Source organism: Geospiza fortis, unplaced genomic scaffold (assembly GCF_000277835.1).
Source record: "Geospiza fortis unplaced genomic scaffold, GeoFor_1.0 scaffold23, whole genome shotgun sequence".
In the NCBI taxonomy this organism is placed as follows: Eukaryota; Metazoa; Chordata; class Aves; order Passeriformes; family Thraupidae; genus Geospiza; species Geospiza fortis.
The window spans coordinates 4,802,426-4,826,364 of record NW_005054303.1 but is presented as its reverse complement, the minus strand read 5'-3'; the positions used below and the strand labels follow the sequence as shown (position 1 = coordinate 4,826,364).

The following is a 23,939-nucleotide window of genomic DNA, read 5'->3' as shown; positions in this document are numbered from 1 at the left end:
TTGCCTGATTTCTGTGGTTACTTCTGCCATTATATCACACTCCCAATTCCATTCTTAAAATGAACCATAGCTGCTATTAGAAATACTTTAAACATTTCAAGCCCTCTTTCGTTCATGAACATAATAGTTGGTAATTCATTGTGGGTACATTTAATTGTAATTGCAAAACTACACCCACCTAATTAGAGGGCAGCCTCAGGCAAAAATTGAACTGAGTCAAAATAATGGAGTGATGTGAGTTTAAAATAACTGTATTGAACTCAGTGGATTTCAAGGACTTGCATCAGCTGAAGGACTGAGCCTCCAGTGGTTACAGTAATACTTCTAGCAAAAAGCAAAAGGAAATGTCTTAGTTTTCTTCCTTTTCCAGGCACACCACTTTAGCATTATATGTGGTTATAAATCTGAATAGAACCAAGTCACAAAACATATGCTCTGAATTGCAAATAGGCATTGCATGCAAATTGTTCTCACTCCACAGGCTTCATTTTAGATAGGCATGAGAAATCAAGACCATATACAAAGTGGCCAGAGCCAAAGCCCAGCCCTTGATCTGCCTTCAATGAAAAAGGTTTGCTGGAATAGTTACAGTGACAAGCCCATAACTATTCATGCAATGAATACCAGGAACAGAGTTTCTTGAATTAAATAAATTGCACAACCACAGGGAATTCTGGGTATCTTAAACAAAATCCATGTTCTATGTTTCACTTGTAATAGAAATACCATTTAACAAAAAGATTAAAAATCAGAACCTCTACCAATATCCTACACAGACAAGAAACCTATTGCAGACCTGGCCTCCAGCTTCAGAAGAGCCCATCTGCTATGTCTGGACCAGCTGAAGTCAAGTTGTTTCTAAGACCTTCATATAGGTTCTATATGAAGGTCTTAGAAACAATTTGACTCTGCTGAGTGACAAAAATCTTGGTCTGGGATAATACAGTAGGAATATGCATTGCAACAACCCAGCTACATGGTCCTGGTTCTGTAATTCTTACTTTTTGCCTGGTCCCTGGACTAGTCTAGAGTGATTTTGATATTTTTCCACCCCAGTTTCAGAAATCACATCCAGCAGCAGCAGCTTTGGGTCTCCTAGCCCTTTTTCTACTGGTCAGGGGCAGTGCCAACCAGGTTTTTTGAACAGGTGACAGCTGAGGCTTTACACAGGTCACAACTCATTCAACGTCAGTACTTACTCAAGAGGGCAATGGCTGATGATGTCATGTAAGGAGGGGTCCTCCTGGGCAAAGCCACCTCAGACACAGCAGCGTGAGGGGGAGGCAATGGAAGACAATGTGACATGGGCTGGCACCACTGCTGGGCAGGACAAGATGGCAAATGGGAGGATGGGGAGGGAGCCTGGCCGGAGGAGCTGGGGGGGCTGGCGATGGTGGGCAGCGGGGAGCAGGGTGCAGCTCCTAGGTGTGGAAAGAAGGACCCATCCACACCTTTCACCTGGGCTCCAGGGGGGCCTAAAGCAATCTGCTCCTCAGGATGGCCGTTCAGGGGTACGTTTGCTGAGGTCTCCCACCCTGCTTTATCTGTGGGTGCCTTTGTCCTGTCAGGTGGGACAGGAATCACGGGCAGGATGGTGGGACCACGTGGCTGCAGGACATCACCCCTGGGCAGAGATGGTGCATTTGTGGCAGAGGGAGAAGACTGAGGAGAGCAGGAAAGAGAAGAGCCCCTCAGAGGCTGGTGAGAAGGAAAGGGGGGAGGATGGAGAGGCGGGGGAGACAGCGAGGTTCTCCTGATGCCTGGCATGACAGTCCTGCCAGCTGGGCAGGGTGGAGGGGAGGAGCCTGGGGCTGCTGGCAGCTCAGAGGCCGAGGGCCTGTGCAGGAACTGCGGGGGCTCTCTGGCTCTAGGCTGGGCCAGGAAAGGGGACTGAGCAGCGGGCTCAGGGACAGCGGGTGCTGAAGAGACAGCGCTGGCTTGAGCCAGGGGGAGCAGCACAACACCAGGGGCAGGAGCATTGCAGTTGCTGGAGGCAGGAGGAGGAGACTGGGGATGAGAGGGGGGAGAGCATATGCTTGGTTGGAGGGTGGAAACTAAAACAACAGAAAAGACAAAAGAATAAGGTGGGTATGCAGGAAGGAATGAAACCAAGGCAAAGTGGAACGGAGGAAAAGGAACCGTGAAGTAAACGCAAACAGAAACTCAAACAAAGCCAAGAGGAGATGGTGCAGGCACCAGCTTGGGGATTTCCAGCCCTCAGCAGAACTGGAGGGATGTGCAGAGCAGAACCCTGGCAGCACGGGATGGGCTGCATGCTCTGGTGCCAGCGAGGCTCCTCCAAACCCCACGTGAATCTGAGTCAGGATCACGAGCATCACCTTTGCACCAGGGACAGGCGCAAGGGACAGGCTGAATACAGAGGTGGCCACTCTGCAGGCACAGAGGGAACAGCCAGCAGCCCCTAGGAGCCATGTCCCATTCCTTGTGGATGCCAAGGCAGGATTTTGCCTAAGTTCCCTATAGAGAGCAGAACACTAACCTCTGCTGAAACAGGAGTCCAACTCTTTCTGTCACCAAAGGTACGTGTGTGTGTCTGAGCTGGTTTCTAGTCAAAAGGTTTAACAACTGAGGAAAAACATTTCCTTTATGTGGCCAGATTAACTGAAAAAACTTGCCCAAATCCAAAGCCCAAACAGAAGATGGCCATCTTGGCTTGCTTGCTCTGCCTCCTTTCCAAGAGGCAAAGTCATACTTTGTAGCTATAAACGATTCCTGCCATCTCTTCTCTCAGTTTAGTGCAACTTAATATGCTATAGACAATTTTTGTAAGCTCATTAAATCCATATATTTTTTCCATTAAGTTCACAGAAGACTTCATGATCAGAAAATCCCCAGCGAAGAGCATCTAGAGCTGCATCTTCCTCTGTGCTGTAGCTTGTTTTGTGCTGCAGAGCAATGGGGAGTGCCTGAGCACATCCAGCACATCAACCCCTTTGTGCTGACATCCCCTGGGAACACAGAGTCACTCTTGTGCTGGCTGTGCTTCCTGCTCTCCTCAGGCTGTGGAAGAAGCATGGCCAGGCTCCCTTGGTACACCTAAAATGCCCCTCAGCTATACAGGTTTTGCCAAGTGCAAAACCTGCCCAGCTCCACCTGCATGCCTCAGACCTGAGCCCCTGCAAAACAGCACAACCATGCCCAAATGCAGGTATGTCTCTAGCTGGAAATCTAATCTGTAAAATGTAACTGTGACTATAACCACTTTCAGCAATCTAGCTTTTGTACAGCACCCCACAAACCCCACCAGCAGCAAGAGGAGACAGTCAGGGAGAGCAGCCTGTATCTGCTTGATTTGACACGTGCCTGTGGTAGAGGTTCTTCTTTCCAGGGATTCCTGGCGCTGTTGCTGCTGCTCCATCACTTGTCTAAAACAGCAAGGAAAAAAACCCCTGGTCATTAGGTATTCCTTATCATTTTCAGAAAAAGCTTTATACCCTGAGAAGCACTGTGTGGTTGATCCCATGAGATGGAGCTGGGTCTGATTTCACTCGCCCTGGCTGCAGCAGTGCCAGTTCACACATTGGGAAACTTAACCAGGACATGGCCCTGCATGCACTGGACACTGCAGGGGTTGGTTGATCCATTTGAGATAACTCCTCAGTGGCTCTGCACAAGAATATGTAGTGCCCAATGCCCAGGAGAGCACAGCAAACAGGCATGCTGTTAACCTGAAGTGTGTGAGCGTTGCAAGCAAAGAGTAAGGGGCATCCCACATAAAATCACAGAATCACACATTGGATAAGGTTGGAAGGGAGGGCTGGAGGCCATGTGGTCGAACCTCTCTGCTCAAGAAGGACCTCCTGGAGGACACAATCCTCAGGATTCTGTCTAGACAGCTTTTGAATATCTCCAGAGAAGGAAATATTCAAAATTACACAGTTCAGAATCTTTTATGGATCAGGAGCCCAAAGCACTTATAGAATATCAGCATATCAGAATGAAAATAATAGCAAAACTTCATGGGTGTGTTCTGGTGCTGACTGCACGAAGCCTTTGCTGTCCAGGTGCACACCCAAGCCTGTTTTGGCACTGCCAGTCCAGCTGGCAGCCCCAGCACCGCTGTCCCTGTGGCTCCAGCACCGCTGTGCTCCCTCTGCAAAGCCCATCCCAGCTCGGCACTGCTGCTCTCCCAGCTCCGGTGCGGAGCCTCCCCGGCAGGGAGGGGCTGGGACAGCTCTGCAGGGATGTGCAGTTCCAAGGGCCCATCAGCAGAGTCTGCTCTTGCACGCTGCACTGCTCCTGCAGGAAGGGATGTCCCTGACCCCTGCCACAAACCCACCCTCACTTGGCTCCTCCTTAAAACCCTGACAGCTAAAAACCAGACTGCTTGCCAGGCTCCTTGGCAAGTGCAGGGAGATGGACTAAAGATTTCAACAACATTAAAACACAACTCTGAATTTAGCCTGCTGAAGCATTTGGTAATAAAGTTTATTACTATTTTCCTCCACAGTTTCTAGGTCGAATTGGCCCTAATTAATTTCATTTATCTTTAGATCAGTCTTCACTGTGCAGTTTTCTCTTTCCTCAACAGCTTTACTTCATGGTCTGTACAGTAAAGCAAACACAACTCTAAGCAACATTTCTATTTTGGCTCCTTGCACAGTATTTTAAGACACCTCCCTGTTACATCTTTACTTGTACTTTCCAGAGTCTGCAATGCTGAGCAATTCTATCTTATTTATATACCAATAGAAGCTTTTAAAGTAAAAAACAGTCCATAAAAATAAAGTTATGTTATGTGGAAAAGAAAGACTATTTAATTTGCAAAACAAATTTTATGTGTTTCATATCTACTTCAATATATGGTAAAGGAAAATACATGATTGTGCTATGGGGGGATCAATCCTAAAGTGGTTTTATGTTCAGAACATGCAATCCATGCAATTTCTAGAATATTGCAGGTTTCTGAGAAAATTATCATATGTGCAAAGGTGAATGGCTTTTGAGAAAGTCTTGGTTGATTCAACTGGTGTCATTTAAGCTATGACACTTTAAACCAAATAAATAGAAATCTGTACTTCAATACACACCCTAACTCTTTCTTGATTGTTATGGATGCAACAGCATCAACGGCACTGCTAAAATTTCCATTGTTAACACATGTACTAAGAATTTCCTGAGCATACTGTACCCTACCTTAGCTTGGCATTTATTAGCAAAATTTGATGATGAAGAACACCTTGATACACACATTTTCTTGATTAAACCTGGGGGGAATTCTAGATTTATCTAGAGAACCAACCTGGAATATTCCAGTCTGACAGAACAGGAAAGAAATATGGGTAAAACAGCCCCAAATCATCAGAGCTGCTGCCGAACAGATTGAGGTGCAGGGCGCAAAAATCCAAAGCAGGGGTTAGCCACTGCCACCTGGAGTCACTGGGGTTCATACCAGCCCTTTCTGCCCTTGGTCAGAAGCAGTTTATATGTGCCAAATGCACCCTCCCACACATGCTAAAAGAAGAAGTTCTTAAAGTCTTAGGAAGTCAAATTTATTCCAGTTGAACTAAATAAAGCCTGGGATTGGCACAATGTTACTTAAGGAGTATGCAAGGAGAAAAGTACAAGAGAGGACAAATTACACTCTGACTTAAAAAGATATTCTTTAAACATTTGTGTAAAGATCTCTAAAAAAACCCCTTTAAACAGACAAATTTGCAGAGTAGAAACCATAACTTAATTTCCTTCCTGCTTATAAGATGTTAAAAAAACCCCTAGGCTTAAAATTGGGCCTGCTCTATGCTTAAAGAATGCATCAGCATAATTAAAGCTGAAAGTCCTCTAGTGCAGATGCAGTAGCGTCTAACTGCATCTACAGGCATATCTTATTCCACTCCAGTGGAGCAAAAGGAGCTTTCCTAGGGCCATGTGCCCTGTGGCAGTCAAATAATACCTACCCAAAGGGCTTTTACTGTGTCCAAACAAAAAAGAATAAATTTTTTTTTTATTCTAACAAAGTTAAGCTGCTCACGTTCTAAGTGTACAGAACAGACATCCAAACTGGAGGCCTGAATTACACATGCAGAATAAGTGACTTCCACTGGTTGAAGGAAGAGCTGGATCAGGTTTTTCAGGAGGGCAGTGGGAGAGGCAATATCTCCTGCTCTGTGTGAGCAGGGGCTCTCTGACCTTTGTGATATCTCTGCCATCCCAAAGTAAATCTCAGGTGAAATATCCTCCCTGCTGACCCAGCCATGGGTAAACCCCTACTAAATCTCAGGTCCTTCACCGTTATTCATAAAGGTGCAGGAAATGAGTTTCCCTACACTTTCCCTTTAGATTTGGAGGCAGGAAGACTCCTGAGCACCTGCCTAGCAAAGAGTTTACCTAAAGTGTGAACTCTGGCTCACTTCACCCTTTAACAGTCATTACAGAATTATTACCAATAATTAGAAAACATTCAGAACCAGCTTAAAATATGTACAAGTAAAAAGAGCAGCGCTTACTGGTGAACAAGGACTGCATGTTCATTCAAGTTACAAACCAGAACTGTGCCCCAGCTGATTAACTCACCTTCTCTGTGCTTCCATCTCATCTGGAGATGGACCATTCTGGATCTGGCGCTGGGCAGCTGGACCTACAGAAAAAAATGAGAAGATGTTATTAAGAAAGAAAGCAGATATGTCTGATTTTGAAAAAACAGCGCCACTCAGATTGTTCCTCCACCTTACTATGACAGATAAACCTCAAGCATTATTGTCTTCTCTTTGCTTTTAAGTTTTTTTTAGCTCTTTTTTTTTCATATTAGACAAACCAGTGACTCCTGTACACTGGGAGCATCCAAGGACTAAATGTGGGAGCAGATTTGTCCAGAAACTTGGCACCATAGTTGCTGTAGGTTGCATACTAATCCCTAGGTGATGTGAAGGCCTGCAGTGTTGCACAAGTTGTCCTGTAGAAGGACAGCCCACTGCACTGGGATGCATTTTTAGCTTTGACATGGTTCAGCTCCATCCTCCAGGTATTATTCTGTGCTTGCTCAGAAATTCAACTGCCTCACCGAGTCTGGGAGCACACATTGTGCTAACTTGTGCTGCTCTGATGCTGAGCTGGCATCAAAAGCTGCCTGATGGAAGGTGCAAAGAGATGCAAAATTAAACGAGACTTTTACAAAGGTGACACTTCTTTTTACAATGCTGTGGTCTTCTGTTTCTGGGGGATCCACAGCAAGCTGAGCTTTCACTGGCATCCACCAACAAAAGCTGACTATGCATGTGAGTCACATCTCCTCTCTCGATTGATAATTTAATCTCTGTTCTCAGACATTTAATCAAGGACACTGACACTACATGCCATTTTCAGAAAGAAACAATTATTCTGAAAATAAAAATAACTGTTGGTAATATAAGTGGTCTTGAATTTATTACAAAGATTGTTCCATTCATTTGAGGAGGTGGGGTTCAACTGTGGTTAAACAGATAAGACTTTTATTAAATCCAACAGCAATTTTCCTGATAAACTAGGAAGGAGGTCAATTATGTGCAAGAAATTATTATGCCTACCTTATTTTTTAATTTTCAGATGTAAAACTTCTCGCTTTTTAAAGTTATCCAACAAGAGCAAATCAGAATTAAATACTTACAAACCTAAATATGTCACTCTCAAATTGTTAAGTATATTTTTCTCTGTATTCTTTATGTATTCCTGCCAAGCTGAATGCTATCTGAAAACCAATTAAGAAAATGTGAAAACAGGAAAGATGGCAGAAATGCATGGTAGTCAGAAATTCCAGAGCATTGACTGATCCTGAGGAAATTGCGCATATTTTTGAAATACGTTTAAGGACTAACATTTGAAGTAGGGGTACGCAGAACTTTCTGACAACGAGGCCTGTGTATTCTAATTTTGGGTCTCCCAAAAATGAAGCCAGTGACAACCACTAAGCCAAAAGCTCTGACATTTAAAAATATCCTATGATTGGGCATGAGGCGAAGACAGTTCACTTTAGTGACTCATGACTGACAATTTAGTGCTGTTTATCATAGGTCTTTGGCAAACTATTTAGACAGAAATGCCACATTTTGTAAAGATCACACGAAATAATGAACGTGGGGAAGCGGGTGATTGTTTTGGGAAGAAAGCCTCAGGGAAAAACTCAGCAAATATTTGGGATCCACCCAGCAGGCGGCTCCCGTGAAAGGAGTTTAAGGTGCAGCAAGGAGCTCAGAAACCACACGTGAGGAAGGCAGGGACAGCTTCCAGCCTGCTCAGCCCCAGCTCCCGGCCACGGAGGGCAGGGATTAATTCCATGCTCGATTCTGTACATGCAAGCTCTGCTGTGCACGTACAGCAAGCAGCTGCGAGGCTCAGGGGTTTCAATCCAACTGGATTTCTAGGCTTAATTCCCCTCCACATTTTTAGGTATTTCTCAGACAGAAGCAGCCGTGAACAGTGAGTGCTCTTGGTGATGCCACCCTCATTTGAAGATGCTTCTCTGGTTGCCCATGAGCTGCCTCTGACCCTGCCAGCCTTTGGGAACCTCACAGAGAAGAGTTCTTCTGAGCACAGTGACCAGGAGAAAAAAGTTTTGCTGCTGACCCGTTTGCAGCTTCCCAGCTGCTGTGAGCCACATTTTTAGCAACTAATTAAGGCGGGAGATACTCTGCGAATGTCTGTGTTTCCTCGCTTGGTTGCTTTGCAATAATTAACCACGCTTTTATAGAAGCATCTTGTGATTCAGCTGAAGGCAGATTTTGGGAGCACACAGATGTTTTCCGTGTTTATTTTTTCTCCTCCTACTCAACCACCCCAGCAGCCACTCTGCCCTTGCCCAGCTGTCCCTGCAGACAGCAAGGGGGAACTCCTGGCACAGGGCACTGCTTTGTGCCGGGGGTGGAGATTTCCATGTGCTTCTGCACGCTGCACAGAGATGTCCACGTCTGGAGCCAGCCAAACACCAGGAACAAAGCTGTCCCTGAAGGAAAACCCATGCTCTGGCTTCCAATAGCGCCAGGAAGGCACGGACTAACAGGAACAATGCCATCCTTTCTCTCCTGCTGGACGAGCTCCGAGCAACGTTTCCGCTCCCTCTTTTACCTTGGCTACAATTGCAAGCAACACTGACTGCGCACCCTTAGAAAAAAAGTATCAAACACGTTTATTTCTCTGAGCAGCCGGTATTTTGCGCTTCTCCAACACAGCAGGTCCAATCTAATAACACACTTTCATTCCTTACACAGAATGGGAGCAGCCCCTCCTTGGGGTTTGTGCAGCTCCTACAGCTCCGTGGTGCTTATGGACCAGTGTGGTGACCGTGGTGGGCTAAGGAAAGGCTCCAGGGTCAGAGCTGAATTAGAAGTACCTATGGGCTTTCAATTCATTATATTGAAAATTTTTGTTTTACAGGTGAGAAAAACATGATTTTGTGAAAAAAATACAAAACTCCCAAACCACAAACAAACAAACACGCGCACAAACCCCCAGCAGATGTCTGGGAGAAAAGAGGTGTCAGAGAGACAGACAGCTCTCCCTCATTGTTTCATGATTCCAGCACACACTTGGATTGTGGGAGACTCTGGTTCAGCCATCAGGTCTGATCTGTCATTGTTTATATTCTGACAATGTGACATAAACTCCTGACAAGAACAGAAGAAATCTTTCCAGATTACAAGTTTCTGCAAAGCTTTTCTTTCCAACAGCAATATCTTTCAAATAAATTGGCATTTTCTGTCATAAAACCCCAACATATCAGTTGTTGAAGGCATTTCTGACTGATGCTAATCCCACAGTCCCTGTTCAGCTACAGCCTGGGCCGGTGTGCAAACCCACGCTGGGACTCAGCTGGGCAGGGCATTTTGGGGTTCACCATCACCCCTTCTCTTCCTCCTGCGCACCCGGGGCTCTTTGCTCTGGTGGTGCTGCTGCCCCACGGCCAGCGGGCCAGCCCCACACTGAGATGTGACATCCCTGGTGAAACAAATAGGGCAGGAGATCTTTCTCCTTCTTAATGCCTTTATTAAAAGTGATCAGCTCGGGTGGGGAGAACCGATGGGTCACGCTCATGCCGCCGCTGCTCCCAGGAGTCACTCGGAGGAGGAGGAAGAGTGCAGCTGTGTCCACTGATGCAGAGCTGGAGGTTCTGTCCTCACGAAAGCATCAGGAAATCCCTTGTTCCCTTGGTTTGACCTTCAGGGCCCTGCCTCTAGCCGGGGTCCTCCTGGCTAGGGCGAGGGGCAAAAAAGGGTCTCAGCGTCTCTGCAGGCTCTGGACTTTGTTCCTCACGTCCAGACATCGCTTTGATCTCTTAATTCTGTGTTGGCTCGTTGTTTTTGAGGTCTTTTTGGTAAGTTTGGTGGGGTGGCTTTCCCGTGGCATGCTGGCTCCGAGGTCATTTGCATGCCCTCCGATGTCCCCTCCTTTCACTGTCCGAGAAGGGTCATCCGCCTGGCAGCAGGCAGAGTGGTACTGACAAAAAGGGGAATTCTCAACAATGGGGAGTCAATGACCGATTCCTAACAGGTGATTCCAACATGAAGTTAACAAAGAACTCTCCTCTGCCGGCAACCAGCTCAACTTGTCACTCCGCAACCTTTTAAAAAAATGGGTATTTTTTTATTCATAACACCTGGCTGCTGTGACACCCGTGGGGCTGTGATATCCGTGGGGCTGTGACCCGCTGCAGGCAGAGCGGGAAGCGCTCTGTGTCCCCATCGGCCACCACTTCCCCATTCACAGCCTGTCTGCAATTTTAGCTCTCTCGCCGCTGTTGGGCAATCCCGTGCTGCTGCTGCAGAGGCTCTGCCAGAGCTCCAGCACCTGCCCCTGCCCCGAGGAGCTCAGCCTGGTGGGGACTGCCCGTGCTGGAGCTGTCCTGGCACAGCCACACTGGAGCGGGAACAGGGCTGGTGACCGGCTGTGCTGCTGACACTCCCTTAAACTCATTAGCAGAGACAATTATCCTGGACAAAGCACTCATCTAATTAGCCTAGATAGAGCCCGTAGATAAAGCAGGGTGCCCACACTCGGGCTGGATGACCCGGCAGGCCGGGCTGACCTGGCTTTCCATGGCGAGCTGAAGGACCGAGAGGAGGGACGGATCACTGCTCCCTGCACGGGCCACGGGCCACCAGCGTGCTGCCACTGCCACCACGGCACTCCTGTCACAGCGGGCTGGGACTCCACACCTCCTGATCCTGCCTTGTTTGTTATGAGTAGAAAAGTTGCCCATTTTTTTAAAAGGTTGCAGAGTTCACAAGTTAGACCAGTTGCTGCCAAGTTGGAGTTCTAACTATTTGTTGTTAATAATTTCATGTTGTGATGCCCTGTTGTTAATAGTTTTCCTTTAATTACCTGTTCTTGATGGTTAGAAATGCCCCTTTGTCGAGTATCACCCTGCTGCTTCCTGGAAGGCGGCACCCGGGACTGTGAGGAGGAGGTGACATCGGGGTTGGCATGCAAATGAGGAAACCCCTCACCAAACCTAGCAGGAAAAAACCCTAAAAACAATGAGCCACCATGGAATTAAGAGATCAAAGTGATGTCTAGATGTGAGGAACAGAATCCAGTGTCCACTAAGACCCTTTTTACCCCTCATCCTAACCTAAAAGATGTCGGCCAGACAGAGGACCTCGAATGTCAAACTGAAAAGCCGGGAATCTCCTGATGCTCTGGTGAGGATGGACGCCCCAGCTCTGCCCACAGACCAGTGCACACAGCTGCACTCTTCCTCCTCTTCCGAGCCACTCCTGGGAGCAGCGGTGGTGTGAGCACGGACCCGTCGGTTCTCCCCACCCGAGCTGATTTTTAATAGAGTCATTAAAAAGGAGAAAGATCTCCTGCCTATTTATTTCATTGTTTGGTCTGATGAGCAGCAGCACCCTGGCGGGGAGAGGGAGCACACCCCACGAAGGGAGCACAGTGTCACAGAGAATGCTTCCAGGCAGCTTGCCTCGCTCCTATTGAACATTAACTCGAAATAGAGTTTCAGAGAGTGTTACTCACAGGCTGGGTGCCTCAGCAGCATTTTAACAGAGTACATTAAATACCTTCTATGACATCATTTACACACGGACCAAACTTCTTCTCTTAAAACTGCAAAGAACTTTATCAGCCTTAATTAAGCTATGAGGCAGAAGTGACTTGATTACACCCAGGTGGTGTCTGCCCAAATAAAATTTGGTTGCATCAATTTACCTACAGGTGAGATTTGCTACTGACACAGTCAAAACCATGTAAAAGGTCACCTAAGGCATTCTTATTCTGATGCAGACCAAATTTGGTTTGACCTGAGGCAAGTAGAGTGCAGGGAAAGGAGCATTTCCAACTGTGTGCCAGAAAACCTTCTCTACCTCCCTTCCTTGTTCCTTGGCGACCAATAGTGCTGTAAGTCTGTGGCAGAGCAAAGTAAAACACATCCTCTTAAAACCATCCCCAGCAATGCTTTACATAACCTGAATTTACCTTTTATCACACTGGACAAGGAACACTGTCTATCAGGTACCAACTCTCAGCTGAATTCTAGAAATTCCTGTCTTAGAAGCTATTAAAAGCACCATTCCCAAGATTGCAACTGCTTTGCTTTTATCTTTTACCTTGAGATTACTTTAATCTAACATGAAACAGGCCCTGCCTAAAGTGAAATAAGGGTGTGAGCATAGGGGGTCTGTATGAAATCTGTTCATTTGAACTAAAAACTGATTTAACATTCAATGCTGAAACTTTCTGATGCAGATAAGATTTAAGGACAGTGACAGAGCTGGAAAAACAAGCCCTGTATTTAACATGGGAATGCCCTGCCCTTGCATCAGCTTACACCTCTTCAAGCACTTATGCACAGGTGCTTATGCTGCACACAGTCCTTTTCTTCCTGTGTGGTTTTTTTTAGGAAAAAATCAACAGGTGGAATTGCAAGGGTCTCCATATGCAGAACCACACAGCTGTTCATGTGAACTGAGCAGGATGGAAGACATGAGAGCCAGAGGGGAGTTGCCCAACAAAAAGGCTGCGCAAAGATCCAGTGCTGAAAGATGATGAGAAAGAAACCATCTTCAACTCACCAGAAGTGCTACTGAGCACACCAACATGAAACTTTTAACTCAAATGCTAAAGCTGGTCATGCCATTATTTTGCACAAAATATGATGGCACTTGTTTGATCCTGACTGTTCATTCATCATGGCACTGGCGCAGCATTTGGCAGTTTTTCATGCTTGTGTCTTGGTTGAGCTGGTGGAGAAAAACTTTTTTTTTTCCTCCTGCATGCAATACAGATGAGACAGTGCTAAAGCAGCTCCTGCTGCAAACAATTCCACTCTGACAGCAGGGGTCACAGTAAATATGTGAAGGACATGGCTTGGCTGCATTTATCTCAGCACCACTGCCTCAGCTCAGCAGCACAGCTTGGGTTACCTCTTAGATGAGAAACAGCACAACCAGCTTTAAACAAGATTTCAAAATACACACATGTGACTGTGCAAACAGGAAACCTTTCACAGTGAGGTGGCTCCACAGCCATTTGGGTCAGCATCTCCCCCAAAATGCAGGCTGGAGTGGTGGGAATGCATCCCCACAGTTAGGGCAAGCAACAGGGATGGGAGCCCATGTGTTCAGGTATGGGACTCCCTGCACTTTATCTGATCAACATAAAATATAAGAACTGTGCAAGAACTGGAAATTATTTTCCTCCCAACAGCTCAGTTCTCACAGGGAGCCCAAAACACACACTGATCTAGAATAGCACGAGCTTTTTGGGGTGGGGGAAGGTGAGCAAGGAAACCTGCAGTTCTGCCTGGACAGGGGAAGTGTCTGAACCCTGGTTCTCCACTTCCAGAGGAAGGGCTCTGAGCACCTGACCTGGAGGACGGCAGCCCCAGGGAAGGAGGTGGCTGCACACCCACCTGGATCAGGCCCCAGTGCCAGGACCTGTGCAGTGCTGGCTCTCCAAGACACAGAGAGAAATTCTGGCAAGGTGAATTGTCACATTCACATTTTCTGAAAAATCCCTTTGCCCAGGATTTTTCTCCTGGGAAGCTGAGAAGCCTCAGAGAAAAAGGAAAACAATTCTTATCTCATTTGCTTCTCCAATGTTTTGCTCCTTTGGAATGTGTTTGGAGATTGTTTCATTGGTTTCTGGTTTGAGTTGTTTTCACCCATTGGCCAATCAGGGCCAAGCTGTGTCAGGACTCTGGAGAGAGTCAGGAATTTTCTTTTATCTTATTATCTTTTTAGCCTTCTGTAAGTATCCTTTCTGTATTCTTTAGTATCATTTAATATTCTTTAATATAATATAGCATCATAAAATAATAAATTAGCCTTCTGAGAACATGGAGTCAGATTCATCTTTGCTTCCTTCCTGCCACAGGGGTCCCAGCAAATACAATACTGAATGCAGGAAACCTCCATGCAGGACAGAAAAAGATGGAACTCGAGCATCCCAGGGGGGTTCTGTTTACTGAGCTGAGCTCTGAGCAAAAGGGAACTAATTCAGTGATGGCTCGATTATGCACTGCTGAAGTTGAGGTGGGTAAGGCAGCACCTGCCAGGCAGCTCCAGGTGGGGACTGCCAGCACCTCCCTCCGTGGCAGGGCTGGGGCAGGGGCTCTGATGCATTTAGAGAAGCAGCCTTATTTTCACAGGCAGTTTCATGATAAGCAGGCACCCAACTTAATTGATGACCACTGCTTTTGTTAGGGGAGCTGCCTCTGGCTCTGAGAAAAACGTTAAGTATAGGAAGAATAATTTTACTTTTTTATCATTAGAAAAAGGGAGGAAAAAAAAAAAAAAGGACATAATTGAATTTCTAAGGGTGTAATTTCAATATTGGTGGCTTTACAAATACGCTCAAGGGAGATGATGGGAGATGTCATCAATCAGTGCCAGAAGTAAAAAGTAATCTATAAAATTCAGCACCATGAGATTATCTTAAAAAAATAAAAGGAAGTAAATTAACCCCACAATTATTAGTAGCAAGTAAACAAGACCCCAAGCACTTCTGTTCCCTCCTTTTCTTGATTGTTTTTCAGAATGTGCATCAAGCCTATTTTCCTGAACTTCCAGGACTGAAATTTTTCAATAAAAGTGAAGATTAGTTCATAATCTTGTGCCTCTAGGCAGTACTGGAGCTTTAAGAAAAACACCAAATACCATCAGAATTTCATTAAAATCAAGAGCACAGGCCATCCTGAGAAAGCTGGCACCCCCCCACCACTGCATGGGCATTCAGACACTGGATGCTCCAAAGAAGCTGAGAGTGGAAATCAAAACACAACATCTAAAGATATGGCTTATATTGCAAAGATATTTTCCTGAATTTGTTTTTAGTGAGGACATGAATTGTTTCACTCCAGTATCAGTTTGCCAGGTGCTGTCCCAGCAGACAGGGACACTGCAATGCTGGCCTCGTGCTCTGCAGTAGCAGTGTTGCTGATATCAAAAAGCAATTTCCCTTGGATGCCTCAAGCCCCACACACCTGTTCTGTGAAACAGAAGCTATCTGCTTGTAGCTAAGTGTGACTCTGTACCCAAGTAAGTGCATATACCTGTTTATACCCACTTCACACTTACATTTCTTTTCATCAAACAAAAAGCAGGGATTTGATCCCTTTTTTTTTGACAAATTGAATTTTTGAAAATTTCTGAAGTCACAGGGGAAAAGAACTCGGCCACTAGCATGGACAGCAGTTCAATCAGCTGATATTTACACACATTGCTGGTCAAAAATCATCTCTGGTTTTGCTTAACTATAGGATTTATGACCCATTAGATCAGAAATGTATATATATATACACACACATATACACACACCCCCACTGTAGCCTGGTGCAGCACCCAAGGCACCAAGAGCAGCATGGTCTATTCTTGGCCTATCTCCACATACAACCTTGCAAGGCAAGGCTCTCTATTTTCAAGTGTAGGACAATAAACCTCTCAGGGCAGCCTTTTCCAGCACGTGGAGAACAGCAGGGCCCACACATGCACTGAAGCACCATGCACACATAGAAAACACCATATTATAAACACACAGTTTGCACCCAGTTAATGGTTACGATCCAGACAAGATCCATTTTACCAAGATTTAACTCCCACCACTGCTCTAAGGTAACTATGATGGGTACCTGTACCTGGGTAAGAGTACTGGGCAGAAGAGGACTTTTCTACAAAACACAACTAAATGGAGATATATGTTGGGATTTTTGAAAAAAAAAGAAAAACAACCCAACAAACGACATGAAAAAATATTATTAGAAATAGGCAGGATTTTTTGATAATTAAGGCACAGTCTCAAATAAATTCAACAGACAAACAAAATATTCAAATACAGCATCTGATCCCATTCACAAAAAATCAAAAAAGAAGCAAAAATCCCACTAACTAGGGAGGCCCAGAGTAAATCCACTCATCTCTGCAAATCCTCATTTCCAGAAGAGCTAACAGGAATTGACAGTCACAGGTAAGTCATTATGGAGGAAAAAATAGGCAAATATTCCATTAATTATAGGAGGTATAAGATGCTGCCCTTTTTAATATCTGTTTTTTAAAACCATTATCTATTCCATGAGTACAGATGCTATTCACTAGCAAGTAAGAGCAGCAGCAATCCAACACATTGACTCAGAAGTCATCGTCCCACATTCTTGCTGTAATGACCTCTCCTGATTTAACAGCCCTGACTAATGCTCGCATCTCCTCAACCTAATGCCTCATTTCTCACAAATATTATCTCAGCCTCCCACTGCCCGCCTGCCTGAATTAAAAGCAAATTAAAGACAAACCATCCATCAACGAGCTACAACTGTAAGTGTTGTCCCAGCACACCAGGGTGGCGGCACAGACCATCTCCATGCAAAAACGAGCATCCCTTCCCCCTGCCCGCAGGAGCCCAGCACGCAGGGCAGCGGGGAGGTTTCCTTCACCTACAGGACATGCGGCACAGGATGATGCAGTCACAGTGGCAGAGGCAGAAGCAGTGCCAGATCCATTCCCTGCTGACCATAGCACGGCCGCAGCCTCCTGAGCGCGCTCCCCGCATGCCCGGCGCTCCCGCCCCAGACCAGGTTTCACCAGGTGTAATCAATCCCCCGCTGCAGCAGCACCGCGGGCCCAGCCACTTCAATATTTAATGGGACCCTTGTCCTCACCTATCACAACACTTGGGGTGTCTGAAGCCAGACTTCGTTGTCTGGACTTTCAGGTGAAAGAAAGAAATTGTGTTTTCTGCCTCCTGCCCCAGTCAGACCTCCCTGTGTTCACCTACCTGCAAGCAATAACAATAAAAGCAAAGTGTGAATAAACAGAAAGTTCAGTTGTTTTGGGGGGAAAATGGCTGCTGTTGCACATACAGGATCAAGTTCACTGGTAGCTTCTGAAGTCAAAGGGGTTCAGTGATAAATGTTGAGCACTGGTCTTAAAATGTAAGTGTGAACAAGATGGCTTCAGAGATCTATACATATGGCTTAAAATCCCCATCAACTATTAAATGTTTTCTTCATCATCCCATCATACCTGATCTCCTCTGATCCCAACACTTCACCCTCTCTACTCTGCCTGCTAATCACTTTCCTCTTCTATATTTAGTGCGGCAAGTCTTCCAGAGACAATCCAGTTGAAGTTAATGGAGAGTTTGTATGAGGAGACTGAACAGAATATTTATTCACTCTCTGCCTTATCATTTTTGATCCATTTATTTCCTTTCTCCTTGCCTTTGCATGATTCTGTCTGCTGGGGACTTCACACAGCCTAATGCTCTACTCCTCAAGCAAATCCATAGCTGGTTTAGGGGATGTATCTCCACAGCTTCAGTGACACTACTCTGATGTAGATCAATCGGTATTTTGACCCACTGAACTCAGCAGCTAAGTCTTTTATCTAATATCTGACTTTTAGATTATGCTGAATAAAAATTCTAAGTTTTTATAAGTTACCTATGGTTACACCAGGTGGAACAAGTTCATAATTAGCAATGTATCAGAGCCACTCCTATCCTTCTCAGACAATACTTACTCATCATAACTGAGTCGTTGCTCACTCCCTGTACCTGCCTCCCACAACATTCTCAGAAAGACTGATATGTAGATACTCTAATAGCAAAGCAGCTTATCATATGTTTTCTAATGTTTGCTGCTATGAATTATTGATGTCCCATTTTAAGTCTACAATATCAATACCTCTCAGGTATTCCCCACTATCAGATGGAGCACAACAAGCATTAACCAATCAATATCTGAGATAGCAAAAAAACTCAGTTAAAAGCAAACTATCTTTTTCACTATGGCTCACAGATGGTGTAAACTCTACCTGTATATGCTCATTGTTTCCTGCTTGCTGGCTTATAAAGCCAATAGATGCATGCCAGAAACAGGAGTATTAAATTCAAACCTGAGTGTAAATTCAGGGTCTCACAGCCATAAATGACAATGGTTTTATGTAATTACATTCTGAGAATGTAAGAAGATTCAGGAAGATATTTAAATGAACAAAATTGTAAAATTGTAGGCCATGTTTTCTATTCAGGACTCCAGTTTTCCTAGAGAACACAGTATCATCAAACCATTTCATTCTCAGTTTTGAGAGCACTTCAAATCCTTTTTGTTCTCCTGTGCTTTCTTCCTGTACCTCACACTGAAGGGAGGCATCTGGCTGATGTAAAATATCAGCTAAGCTCTCCAAAGTGCTCTCTTATCCTGCAATGCCATTGGAATCACTGGCTCTCTCCAAAGAAAACTATTACACAAATGTAGGCAATTTAAAACACTGTATCAAACTAATGACAAAATCTGTAAACCCAGAGATGTACAACTTAATTCTGTCCTAAGAATGCATCTAAGTCTTTCAGTGACTTATTTGGCTGAGACTATGTTACCCCATATTGTCTTTATTATTTTCTTACACACTTATCTCTTACACAGTCAGGTTGTGGTTTCTACAGGGTTAAATATGGTCATGACTAATAAAAAGCTAAAAAACATCCTTCAAGGCCAAACAGCATCTCAGAGACTCTCAAACTGATCTAACAGAGATTAACAAATTCCTACAGATCCTTGGGCAGACTTACCACCTGCACAGCAAACCCCCTGCCAACAGTCTGCCATGGAGCCAGAAAACCAGTGAGTGGGTGTGACAACCCTGCTTCCACCCCAGCTCCACCCTCCTCCCTAAAACTGACAGAATTTTTCAATAGCTCATTCAAACACAACCTGGGGCAGCACAGCCAGGGCCGCCATGTGGCTGAGTAGAAGCAGAGCAGGAGCTCATTTGGATTGGGAACAGGCTCTCTCAGAGAGTCCACCACCTCTTCTGATTCTGAAACAAAGACTGGTATCCACAATCCCACCAGCAAGAGAATGACTCCTTTTAAGTGGAAATAGCAGCGTGGCCCACAGAAAAAAATAATTAAAGACCCTGAGAAGGCAGTTGCCCCAGCCAGTATGACATGAGCCACTGCCTCTGCTTCTGCTCTGGATAAACAAGGTTATGACTTGCTGGACACTATCAGTGCTGGTCCAGGTTTGGGGAGTAAAAATCTGATGTGGCCAAAAACACTGTGAAAATTCTTTTATAACACCTGCATTGGGATTCCTAAATTGTGGTACATATGCCACCAGCTGCATGCAAGTAATTTTAAAGGGATGCTCTATCATGCAGCACTGGGCATAACCCTGCCCCCCAGAAATCTTGTAATTTCTTATTAGCATTACTTGACCTTCACAAAGGTTACAGCCCAGCTTGCCTGTGGCAGCACAGATGACTTCCTGGAAGAGGAGCACTTGCAGATGCAGTGCACCTGAAGAGATTTTGAGTAACAATTCAATTGACCACCTCTTACTCCGGTATATAAAAACCCTTGACCTCATACTGAGCATGAAGCAATACCAGCTGGCTGGAAGGCAAGCACTCCCCAAACAAACTGCCTCTCTAATCCTTGCAACAGGAAATCAATTGTGAAAATTGCATTTTGACAAATATAAATCATTACTGACAAAAAGGCTGACAAATCCCTCTTGATGTCCAGCACTTACCTGGTGCAGCAGCCTGCTGGAAGATGTGCTAGAAAAATGCTTCTTTTTAAAACACAAGTTGAAAAACACTAATTCCACAATCTGCAGCAGTGAAAATAAAGGACAACTCTGATCCTGCAAGTGGTAGCAGGCAGGCAGGTGACTCTCCTACATGAAGCCTTTTGCAGGAAGGCTGTAATTATCTGGTTGAGCACCTACTGATTGTATCTGGAGACTGTGCACGTACAAGCCAATGTGCAGCTGATACAACTCATGTCATTTTACTTTCTGTACATTTTGTCCTTAATTGAAAAGGTTGCTTTCCTTTTCCATTCCTAATATCTATTATCCATGCTTGAGAAGGCACTTAACAGCACATTAGACAGCTAAGAACCCAGAGGCTGTGCCAAAACTGAAATAACACTGTGAAATGAATCAAGTGCTTGGTTTCATTTTAGTAGAGTCTTTATCAATTGGCACCCTGAGAAGGTTTGTACTTTAGAGAATTCTGGAAGACACTCAAGAAGGAGAACAATGAGCTTTTAAGTTCCTCAGCCAGACAAAATATATTTAAAAAGCCATTCTTGTGCCATTGACCATATCTTTGTTGTTCTTAAGATGGAAACTCATTTCTGTTGTTAAGGGTCAGTGTCAGATGTTTTGTTATACCTGTAGAAGCTGTTTATACTGAACCAGCCTTAATTTTTTATATTGCCCTCCTCTGCTCTCAACCTCCATTCCCCACATCAGTTCCTAAGGACTCCTGGGTACTGTGCCAAGGAGAGCAGAAGTGTTTCCCAGCAGTACAGGATGGGCTTTTGGGATGGCTGCTATTCCACAGGCAATGCAGCCACACACCTTAGCAATTAGGCTGGGGTATGACTGCATGGAGCAGATTTAAGACCTGGGAGAAATCAGCCTGCTCATCTCCACACTTTGTCTCTCTGGAGCTGCTCCCTGCACAGAGGCTTGGCTCAGTCCATGCCAAGCCAGGACACTCGAGCTGATGGATCCTCTCCCAGATTTCAGGAGCTGCAGTTCAGGCACAACTCAGCAAGAGCAACCCAGGAATAGAGCACGGAACCTTCAGCTCTTGCATGGACAGCCCACACTCAGGTGCCTGAATCAAGACTCACCCATGGGAGTGAGAAGACTCCGCTGGCACAGCATCTATTTCAGAACTAGCCCCTAACACATATTTCCAGTTACAGACCATTTTAAATGGATGCAAGACTGAAAGTTTCTGCCAAGAATTAGAGAGCAAGAAGCATTCCAGGCAAATGCAAGTCTCACAGACTAAGCCCAGAAAAACCCTGTCAACTCAAGTAAAAATTACAGTTACCAGAAAATTACCTGCATTGGAGCATCTTATACTGATGCCACTCTCTAGTAATATGCTCTGATTAAATCATGTCAGTGTTTGTAGTACTACATTAAACAATATTTAAAAGACATGCTTACACTCTGCGCCCTGCTGAGAGCAAAATAGCTGCACAGATGAAGGAAAGATGAAGGCTGGTAAGCCATTTCTCATGACAGTTGCCCCACTTGTAAATTATTTAAGCTGCTGTCTGCCAGTAGCCTGTAGTACGGTAACAATTAAATAGTCACTAGCAACACACCTATATTACAGTATACTACTTTCTAAATTGCCTTCTGCAAAAAAAATCAATCAATTTAACTGATGGGGAAATTTGAAGTCTGCTGCTACACTGCTATTAGAATAATTTGGTATAAAGGAAGTGCAGGCATGCATTTGATACTTCTCAGAGGGCTTGACTTTAATTAATTTATACTTTCAAATTGATTGTGATTCACTTGAAAATGTATTCTGTTCCCTGAGAGTTTGAACAGGCACTTCTCGGGAAACCATGATGAACTTCTCCTCTGATGCAGAAAGCCTGAGACCCAAGAAAAAGGCCCCAACTCCTGCAAAGAAGCTAGCAGGCACAACTCAAAGCACTTCAGCTTTGCAAACTTCTAGTTCCAACACCTGCCTCCTCAGTTATCAGCACCAGTCTAGGGGAGGGATGAATCCTCCCTGGCCTCAGTGTGTCTCTCCACTGATTACAGGAGAAGCCTGGCTGAGACTCAGTCCTATAAATATACCTGGGATGAGTCCAATCCTAAGAGACTGAGCCATAAACTCTACCAAATTACCCACAGACTCCGGGCGGGTGTGGAAAACCCAACACCACTGCAGCTTGGCTCGGCACTCTGCTCACCGCTGTGACTCACGTTGGGTGTGCCAGGAAAGCCTTGCAGGGGGCACAGTGGGCAAACACTCCTTGCAGTGAGGAACAGACACCTGTTAGGCTCTTCCAAAATGGGACCTCTCCTGATAAATCAAACAGGCTTTCCCCCTCCCTGTTCATCCCCGAGAACGAGGAGTGGAGGTTCATTCATCACTGAATTTGGTGACCAGCTTTCTGCCCTGTTATCTGTCTCATTACTGAAAGGAGGCTGGTGAGGTAAGTGTGGTTGTGAGACAACTGTGACACACAGCACGTATCTTTTCTGCCAGTATAGAGAAAGAGGGCTTCCTAGAATGAGAATTAAAAATAGCTGGTTTGCCTTAGAGGGTGTATTCACTTTGAAGCACAGAAAACAAGTCTAAGCTGCCACCTCTAATATGACAGGCACCTTTAGCAGCCTGCTCTCTGCCAAAATACCTAAATCCCTGCTCTTTCTTCTCAAATTTTTTACCATTTCAAATTGTAGATGCTTTTCAGAATGTTATGAGAAACTTTGGTGGAGAGAGGGCAGATGCAACCTTCTAAGTTACATTAAAACCAGCCTTTGTTTCAGACCAAAAAATATCTTCAAGGTTATTTCTTAAAATCTACTGCAGTCCTGCCTTTATTCCCACATTTCTTATACCAGTGGTGTTTCAGCTCCCCAGCATCCTCCTTCAGTCCTGCTCAGTGCCTGTCATCTCAATCCAGGTGGATTGGAGGCTGGCCCCATTGCACCCAGGGCTGAGACGACTGGACAGTCTGGTTTGGGTATCAGCATCGGCAGCTTGATGCTTTCAGAGCAAGGTGTATCCTTTCAAACACAGTATTTTTTTTTGCCAGTGAGGGTAATGAGCCAGTTGGGCAAACTTACCTGGGATTTTGGTAGATTCTCTGTCACATGAAGTTATTACATCAAGACAGTGGCTTTCTAAAGTATGCCCTCACTTGGTAAAGGATTTGTGTTCAGAATCCCAAAACTTTGAAAGCAGAGGTTACAGTGGATGGCTTTAATGATTTCTTCTGACTCTATAAAGTTCTAGGAATTCAACATAATTGTTTATGGGCTTCTTTACACCAAAGATCTGCTTGACTCTTCTGGGAATACATTAAAGCTTAAAAGCTCACCAAGCTGAGAAAATAACCATGATACTTCCAGCTGCTTTCCCCAGAATGTTACATTAATCCTTCCCCTGGCCCTGAGCAAGCCTTGCCACTTTTCTTTGGAGCAGCTTGACAAAGGAGCATGACTAGACTGCTCCTCTTTATGGCTCTGTAAGGGCTCCCCTCTCCCCACAAGTTTGCTCTCAGGTATTGCCAAGCTACCAAAGGATTTGGGAAGCTTTCCTTGCTGTTCCCTAACACAGGTATAAGCATTTCTTCCAAGTCTGGAAGGCAGCACCACAATTCACACTGACGACCAAGCAGAGCCTGCCAGCAGATTTAAGTGATAACCTAAATAAGAACCACTCAGAACGTCATTCATCATAAAGCTGAAAATCTAGCAGTGTCCCACACTTCTCCTGCATGCTGAAGTGACAAACAGGAGCCAGGGCTTGCTGTCTGGCTGCCAAGGTTGGGACCTGGCTGAACACCCCCTCTCCACCCCCAGGACAAGCCCACCTTGGCACCCCAGAAACGTGAGCAATTCTGCGCCGTACTGGTGAAGCTCTTAAGTGTCACCCAAGCTGAACTGCAGAGCACGGCTGCCTGCCCCAGTTATCAAATGACCTGAAATTCAGCACGATCATCTG

At 45.2% G+C, this 23,939-nt stretch overlaps 1 protein-coding gene across 3 annotated transcripts in view; it reads right to left on the bottom strand.

Moving 5' to 3' along the window:
- Positions 1 to 23,939, bottom strand: part of EVL (Enah/Vasp-like) — a 120,429-nt gene that overhangs the window by 12,560 nt on the left and 83,930 nt on the right. For all 3 annotated transcript variants that reach the window (XM_005417881.2, XM_031066245.1, XM_031066244.1), the window contains exons 4-5: positions 6,535 to 6,598; positions 3,325 to 3,386 (exon numbers count right to left, since the gene is read on the bottom strand). In XM_005417881.2, the coding sequence (XP_005417938.1) occupies positions 3,325 to 3,386; positions 6,535 to 6,598 (126 nt within the window). The remainder of the gene's footprint in view (positions 1 to 3,324; positions 3,387 to 6,534; positions 6,599 to 23,939) is intronic.